The sequence below is a fragment of the Camelus dromedarius genome, unplaced genomic scaffold (assembly GCF_036321535.1).
Source record: "Camelus dromedarius isolate mCamDro1 unplaced genomic scaffold, mCamDro1.pat HAP1_SCAFFOLD_175, whole genome shotgun sequence".
Classification (NCBI taxonomy): Eukaryota; Metazoa; Chordata; class Mammalia; order Artiodactyla; family Camelidae; genus Camelus; species Camelus dromedarius.
The window spans coordinates 17,005-25,346 of NW_026989793.1; the positions used below are offsets into that span (position 1 = coordinate 17,005).

The 8,342-nt window shown below is 48.2% G+C and overlaps 1 protein-coding gene across 16 annotated transcripts; it reads right to left on the reverse strand.

Moving 5' to 3' along the window:
* Positions 1–807: 807 nt before the first annotated feature.
* On the reverse strand, positions 808–8,248 carry LOC135320762 (GDP-fucose protein O-fucosyltransferase 2-like). 16 transcript variants are annotated; one of them, XR_010380077.1, is made up of 4 exons: positions 8,090–8,248; positions 6,468–6,704; positions 3,211–3,340; positions 808–1,613 (listed from the first exon to the last, which is right to left on the reverse strand). XR_010380077.1 is itself a non-coding variant. In XM_064483828.1 (4 exons), exons 1-3 carry the CDS (start codon positions 8,199–8,201, stop codon positions 3,252–3,254), a joined length of 366 nt encoding a protein of 121 aa, XP_064339898.1. In that variant the 5' UTR covers positions 8,202–8,248; the 3' UTR covers positions 808–1,613; positions 3,211–3,251. The 16 variants fall into 16 exon arrangements, 9 of the variants coding, with proteins under 9 accessions (XP_064339898.1, XP_064339899.1, XP_064339896.1 ...); XR_010380078.1 differs by having other exon boundaries at positions 808–1,616; XR_010380075.1 differs by having other exon boundaries at positions 808–2,302.
* Positions 8,249–8,342: the final 94 nt, after the last annotated feature.

Here is an 8,342-nt window from a genome sequence, read left to right on the forward strand (position 1 = left end):
GATGACAGCTGGAGAGACAGGTATCCACTCCTGCTGTGGCTTCTGCTGAGGCTCGATGTGGCCATACAAATGGATCCCACAGGCCCTGACTTCACTTGACTCGCTGCAGGGATGCTCCCACACTGCCCCGTTCCCCCCCAGAGACAGAGGGCTTTCTGCTTGTTCCCGAAGGCCCCACCCCCGAGGGGGCACTGGGTCCAGTGGAGCGTCCAGCCTGGTTCCCCGCCAGCCCTTAGGGCTTTGGTGGGGCCTGGAACATCAACTACCCTCCCCTTAGGGGCCCGTTTGTCCTTTCCAGCCAACAGACCTAGGTCATAAGCACTTTAACTCACCTGAGGGTGTTTTCCTCACTTCAGGGGCAGTGAGGACGGGGCTTCTTCACACTCCAAGTGCCCCAGGTCTGGATGCAGACAGTCTGGCTCTCCCCCAAGTCCTGCAGTTCCGGGCCACACCTGCTGCTGGTCACAGTCTGTGCTGTGTTCTCTTCCAGGACAAGGGGTGCACTCTGACCCCCGCCCCGCCCCCACCAGCGGTGGCAGAGGCGGCGGACAGGCAGGTGAGCTGGGGCCTGAGACCGTGCCCACAGGTCAGTGCCCCAGAGGCCGCTGGTGACTAGAGGGGCCACGGGGCAGAAGGCAGCATGGGATGGGAGGAGGAGGAAGGTTCAGGATAAGGAGATGAAAGGGGGAACGGACAGCACTGTGAGGGCCTCGGCCATGAAAGGGAAGAGAAATCACAGTGACAGCTGGAGCGGTGTCGGCGTTAAAAGCTGCGGGCTGTTTTTTTAAATTTTATTAATTACCAATATATATTGACAGATTTCTTATTTTATTAAAGATTATGTTCCATGTCATATAACAGGATAGAGTATGTTATTATTTATTAAATAATACATAATAGAAGATATACTAGCATATTATCTTCTGTTTATTTATTAGCAGATAGTATATAATACATATGTAGGTGTTTATACACATAATATATAATTCATGCATCTATATAATATATAACCCATAACAAATAATGTAAGATTATGATTAATATATAATATAACAAGATTACATAACAATAATGATGTAATATTACCCATTGTATGTCTTGGTTCATGACACATTCTCATCTTAGGTGCCTGTCAGAGGTATTTATGTATTAAAATTAATATTATAAGACACAGTTATGAACCTATCACCCAGCATCATAACAGGAATATTGACAGTGACATACTGTGTCCTCTTTCCCTATCCTGCTCTTGGCCTCTTCTCACAGGAAGTAACCAGCATCCTGAATCCTGGCTTACCCTTGCCTTGTGTTACTTTCACACACACAACATTTAAGATCAGTTAAAACAAATGAACTGCAGGTACATACAATGAAGTGGATGAAACACACACTCCATGTTAAATTGAAAAAGTAACCCCTAGAAGGTAGCCGATAGTGTGCTATGCTTTTAACTGTGTATATATATGTCAACTAAACTCTGAATTAAGAACAACTACAGCTAGAGTCCAGGTGGGAGAGGGACAGATAAAAGGTGAGGTGAGCAGGTTAGCTGCAGGTGAGCGAGCTCCTTTCCAGTGACATGTCATTCTCTCTGAAGCAGGAGGCAAGGCCATCTGCTGGGAGTCAGGGAAGAGACAGAGGGAAGGTTAGAGGTGTGCAGAGAGCAGAGAATGTTGACACCACTGAGTGATAAGTGGGGAAATGTGCTCACTAGAGAAATCCTGGAGGATTGCCTGGCAGCGGCAACATGGTGGGCATTGATTTGTAGTCTTGGAAATCTGTGCTGGGAGAGCCTGCTGCCTGCAGGCTCAGAACAAGTAGAGCTGGGTGAACCGAGATGGAAGTCGGCCTGGTGAGGAACTGAAAAGGTCAAGGCTCAAGGGGGTTTTGTCTGTCATAAAGAGAGTGCTGACTGTGGATGCAGAGCTGGAAGGTGGGGAAGTGGAAGTAAGGGGAACGTGGACAGGCAGGAAAGCAGAGGAGTCAGCACATGATGCCCCAGTGAGGGTGAAGGAGGGCCAGGGAGGCTGGTGGAGAAGAAGCTGGACGGCTAGAGGTGGGCACTTAAAGGAGAGAGGCTGGACCTGGGGTGGAGACATGCCCGGGTATGAGCCCGGGGGTAGGGTGAATGGGGGGTGGCTGGCTCAGGCTGACAGAGAAGAAGACCCTACAATGACCATACTGGGTGGTGGAAGGAGAATGAACTTTGACGTCTTGATGGTAGGAGGCGAGGCAATACAGAGCTGGTGGTCCAGGTGCTCCTGACTGAGGCAGATGAGCAGGGAGGCCAGGGTGGCAGGCACTGCTAGGAAAGGATCTGGGTTTTCCATGTGCTCCCACGAGGGGAGGAGCAATCATCTGAAGGTGGAAAGTGAGCACAAGGAGGCCAACCCAGGCTCCTGATCAAACGGGGGTTGTGAAGGTGCAAAGCGTCAACTCCAGTGATGGTGGCCCAGGAAGCAGGGACCACGGGTGAAGTGAGGGGGCACTCAGAGAAGAGAGGGAGAAGAGTCTTCTGGGTGTAGGGGGAAGAGAGGCCCCAGGACAAAGGAGCACAGAGGCACAGTGATGAGGATGGACTGGCTCTATGGTGACACTGCAGGGATGGCTGGATCTTTGTCCTGAGGGCTTAGGTTGGGGGGACTACTGGCCTCATGAGGATCCCCCTCTCAGCAGCCTGGACAGAGGCTCTCGCTCCTGAGAGCTGTGTGGCCACCACTGTTCCCGGAGGGGCTCTGCCTCCATCTTCTCTTATCAGACTTTCCTGCCCAGCCCCCGACCGCCAGCGAGGGAGCCTGGGCCTCGCAGCTGTTTGCCGTGGAGGGACACAGGCTCCTCGGAGGAGCAGGCGGATCTTACTTTGCTCCGTAACCCAGGGCCTAGCAAAGCGCCAGCCCATGTGTGGGCCATGTAGGGGCTCGGATACTTACTATACTAACTCAAAGCAGTAGAATTGCAGAGCTGGAGGAAGTGACCACTGAGCTCACAGAGTTCACTGCCCACACCCCCATTCTACAGATGAGGAATCAGAGACCAAGCAGTGAAGCAGCCTTGGCCAAGGTCACGCTGCTCGTAAATGCTGGCCTGTGTCGGGCATGCCAAGTGATGAGCTGCAGTGAAGGGGCTGAGAGGGGTCTCTGGGGCCAGAGAGCTCGGGTTCAAGTCCCAGCTCTGCCATTTATTAGCCGTGTGATTAATGAATGTCCTTACCTTTAAAGTGGAACTCACAGTGGTGCCAACTCATTGGGTTGTCATGAACACAGCGTTCCTGGAACAGCAGGACAGAGTTCTGTAAGGGTTTGCTGTTGCTTTGGTTATGATTATTATCACCAAGTGAACCCTGAAATGAAGAACAAAGGCAGCAAGAATTTTTATTTTAAAGGAGTTTCAAATCCTCTGATGAATGCTTCATTTCATCTATTCAAGTTTTCATTTGACCCTTATTAACAACTAAACAATGGATGACTTTTGAGGCAATCTTGCTTCATGTCTTTAATTCTCACTAACGACACAGGCTATTTAACAGGCAGCAGTTTCTTTTCCAGGAAGAGGGACAAAAAGTTAAAAATGACTCAGTGCCTCTCGGTCCCCAGTGAGTTGGTTGTGACCTGTCAACCCAGCTTTGGGGAAGTGCCTGCTCCCCCTGGGCCCACTGAGCTGCCCCGCAGCCTCCAAGGGGTGCCGTACCCCCACACGAATCCAGTCTCTTGGTTCCTATCTTTGCTTCAGATCCCTCAAGGACTGCCCATGCCCCAGGGCCCAATCTGCCCCACCAGCCTTGGCTGCTGGACTCCAGGACACCATCCTGCTTCTCAACCATCCCCTGTTCCTATGACCGCCCCACTACTCTACATTTTGTCCTTCAAGTGTGGGCTTCTGTGGCTCGCCACACAGCAGGGGTCTCCCCGTCCTCCACCTTGGGTAACTGCATCGTCCTGCACGGTGCCTAGGGAACCCGTGTGGAGGCAGGAAGAATACAGAACAACAGGTGCTCAGAGGGGCTGCCTTTCCCACTGCAGGGGCCCTAGAGAGCTTTCTCCCAGCTGGTTATTCACAGGCGCTGAAGCTGTGGAATCTCGATCTCACCAATTTAAAGGGCATCACCACTAATTACAAAAGCAATCATTTCTTCAGTAGCAAAAGGAGAAAAGACTTTGTGTTCCCCACCTCCAACTGTTTTCCTCCACCTTCAGATGTTTCTCATCTCTGGGCAAGGGTAGAATGCAACTCACAGAATATTATTTTTCAATGTCTTTTCCCACTCTGAATATTGCTTTCCCAGAACCGATGAAGGCTAGAATGGTTTAGCTTCCCTGGACTGAGGATTCAGAGGCCTGGGGGGAAGGGGGGAGGGGAAGTGAGATAACTCAGCAATATTGAACCTAACAGAGACATTAAAAGGTTCTATTCTAAACAGAAAGGAAGCAGGATGCTATAGAAACAGGAAAACCATAGTTGGAAATGCAATAACGAGTTGCAAGAGAATAAACATAAAGATGTAAAAATGAAAAAGGACATCAAAATAAAAAAAGTTGGGAATGGGAGAGGGGAGCAAGAAAATGTAGATTTTTTTCTTTCTTTTTTTTCTTCGTTATTCTTAGGATGTGTTGGAGCCTACGTGATTATCAGTCTAAAGGAAATAGATATAGTAATGGGCTGATATATTTGAAGAATAAGGTAACCACAAATCAAAAGCATACAATAGAGTCGCAAAAAAACCAAAAAGAAACAAACTCAAAATGGCTTAAAGACTTAAATATTACACGCGACACTATAAACTTCTCACAAGAAAACATAGGCAAAACATTATTTGACATACATCTCAGCAATGTTTTCGTAGGGCAATCTAAGCAACCCAAGCAACAGAAATAAAAGCCAAAATAAATAAATGAGACCTAATTAAACTTATAAACTTTTGCACAGCAATAGAAACCATAAGTAAAACTAAAAGACAACCTATGGAATGGGAGAAAATATTTGCAAAAGATGAGACTGACCATGGCTTAATTTCTAGACTATATAAATAGTCCATACAACTTAATAAGAAAAAAATAAACAACCAAATCCAAAAATGGGCAGAACAACTAAACAAGCAATTCTCCAATGAAGACACACAGATGGCCAATAGGCATATAAAAAATGCTTAATATCGTTCAATTATCAGAGAAATGCAGCTCAAAGCTACAATGTTATCATCTCACACCAGTCAGAATGGCCATCATTCAAAAGTCCACAAACCATAAATGCCGGAGAGGCTGTGGAGAAAATGAAACCCTCCTACATTGTTGGTGGGAATGTAGTTTGGTGCAGCCACTGTGGAAAACAGTATGGAGATTCCTCAAAAGACAAAAAAAAAAAAAAAAAAAAAAAGGCTTATCACCTAATCCAGCAATCCCAGTCCTGGGCATATATCCAGAGGGAACCTTCATTCCAAAAGATACCTGCACCCCAATTTCCACAGGAGCACTGTTTACAATGGCCAAGACATAGAAGCAACCTAAACATTCACTGACAGATGACTGGATAAAGATGTGGTATTTAGATATAACAGAATATTACTCAGTCATAACAAAGAAGGAAATAAGGCCATTTACAGCAACATGGATGGAACTGGAGATTATCTCACTAAGTGAAATAAGTTAGACAAAGACAAGTATCATATGATATCATTTATATGTGGAATTTTTAAAAAAATGATACAAATGGACTTATCTATAAAACAAAAAACAGACTCACAGACTTATAAAACAAACAGGAGTTTGGGATTAACAGATACAAATTACTATATGTAAAACAGACAAACGACAAGGATTCACTGTAGAACACAGGGAAGAATATTCAGTATCTTGCAACCTATAATGGAAAAGAACCTGAAAAAGAATAGACTATGTATATGTACAACTGAATCACTATGCTGCATACCTGAAACTAACAAAACAGCTGTATAACTGAAACTAACAAAACATTGTAAATCAAACACATTTCAATTTAAAAAAACATTGATAAACTCTAAATACCTTTATTCAAAGAAAATCTTGAACTCTTCCCTCTTACAAAATTTAAATGGGTAGCTTGAGCAGGACCAAATTATACTGGATGGGCAGTTACATATCTTCTCCAGCACGTGGCCCATGCTCCACACACATCGTGTTTTCCTACAGGTAAGAACAGCCCTGACTGCACAGAGAGCGACTCTTTCTGGGACAAGGGCTTCTGTGGCAGTGGCCTCCTTGTCACCGCTGCATCTCACCAGGAGGCCAGGGTTTTCAGAGGGGAGGGGACATAGAGCTCATACACTTCAAATTGACTTCCCGAAAAAACTATGGAAAAACCAAATTCACCTGCAGTGTAGGAAACATGAGCAGGGCCCCTAAGCAGACCGACAAGCCCAAAGTAAGATGGCCCGATGTTCAGATCGGAACCAGAACAAAGACCACCTGGCCCCAGTTAAATGACCACCACCTCACCTGCAATGAACTGCTCGTACTCAATGTCAGGGATGTTTCTGTTGAGACTTGGGAGGTCAAAGGAGTCGGACCAGGGATCGGGGCTCTGCCAGTGGTAGAGGTGGCCCCAAGGGAATAGCACCAGTACCGGCTCCTCCATCTTCAGCAGGGTCTTCAGGAGGAAGGCAATGTGGATGCAGACGTTCCTACGGAGGTTGAAGCCCTCTGGAGGGTTGAAGTCACACAGAAGGTACCTGGCTGGGAGCAAAGGAGAGCGGGTCTTCAGGGCCAGGCCTCTGCACAGGAATCCCGGCTTAGATAGAACAGATACAACGGGAATCCCTGCACAGCCCATGGCCTAGACTCCAGACACATTCAGCAGCTTCTGGTTTGTAAAGTGGAGGCACTGCCCACCCATCTCCATGTGGCCAATTACTTCAAGTCCGGGAGCAGTTGCGGAAGACATCTTGGCATCCGTCTAACACCACTAAGCACCCGACTAGCATCTGAGCACCCGTTCTCCAGGGGCTCTCAAGCTTCTTGTTCTACAGAACCCTATACACTCTTAACAATTACTGAGAACTCCAAAAGGCTGCTATTTATGTGAGTTTAATCTATCAATATTTCCTGTGTTAGAAGTTAAATAAGAAGTTAGAAAAAGTGTATGAATTCACTTAAAAATATTAACAATCTACTGTATGTTACCATTAATACTCTTAAACAAAATATAATTCTATTTTTCAAAAGAAAAATCATTAGTGAGAAGAATAGCAGTGATTTTAATTTCTGCAAATCTCTTTTGGACTGGTGAGAGCTGAATTCTCCTATCTGCCTCTGCATTCCCTGTTTTGTGATATCGCAGGCCAGGTTTTCCCTGGAAAACCCCGCAGGAACTCGGGAGAGCAAGAGTGTGCAAAAGGCAGGTGACATCCCGGCGTTTCTATGAAAATGGTCTTGCACCTCAGGGGCCTTGGATACACTTTGATAACTGCTGCCCTATCCAAGGCGAGACTCTTCTACACAAGAGCCAGGCAAGGGTCCTGGATTCTGTAATGAGTTACCGCCACCACACCCCTCCCTTCTCTGTGTGTTCCTCACAAGCTCCATTACTGCAGATGAGGATGTAATCCTCAACTGGGGCCTCTAATCCCAGAAGACTGCTAACTTCAAGAGGGAGGGTCCCATCTACCATCCCTACACCCCGCATAGTTTATTTTGAGTCAAGCCCTAGATAACTGCTTATCGGCACTGACCCTTGTGTCTTTTTCCTGAGGTTGACTGAAGGAACCAACATCTGGATGGAACTGAAATTTCCCTGCAGATAAACAAGGCTGATAAGCCACCCCATTCCAACATCTGATTCTGGGGCTCTTCAAAACCCGGGTAAGGCCCCGCTTCATCTAAGATGGGTCCTCCGCCTGCCCTTTCCGGGGGTTTCTGGGAGGCCGCGGCCACCAAGGGCGACCCAGACTCGCGGCCCCAGCCCCAGGGCCTGAGGGGGAGGAAAGCTTGAGGCTGTGCCCAAGCCCTGCCCCGCCCCGCCCCAACACGCTCCCCGGCACCACAGCCCTCCCCGGCCACCGCCCCAACCCCGATCCCACCCCAGTTCATGTCCGCCGGCCCCGCCGACGGCGCGGACGTACGTTTACCATCTGTGGGACGCCGCCCCAGACAGGATGTCGGCCGCCGACTGACCAGGCCAGAACTAGTCGCCCGGCCGAGCAAGCCGCCATCCCCAGCAGCAAGCACCGCCATGGTCCCGGGCAGCTGCACACTTCCGGAGCCCGCTACCCGCCCCAGAAGCGCACGCCGGCCCGCGCAGAGCATGGCGCCTGTAACCATGGCAACTCCGCGGGGCCCTCCCCTAGCGCTTGCGTCGTGCGTCCTCCCGAGTCT

Bases quoted from the DNA above. Each gene is read 5' to 3' on its own strand.
- LOC135320762 (XM_064483824.1), bottom strand. From the start codon at position 8,201: ATGGCGGTGCTTGCTGCTGGGGATGGCGGCTTGCTCGGCCGGGCGACT. The intron at 6,705-8,089 runs GTACGTCCGCGC...CTTTGCTCCCAG, and splicing joins GCGTCCCACAGATGGTAAAC to CCAGGTACCTTCTGTGTGAC.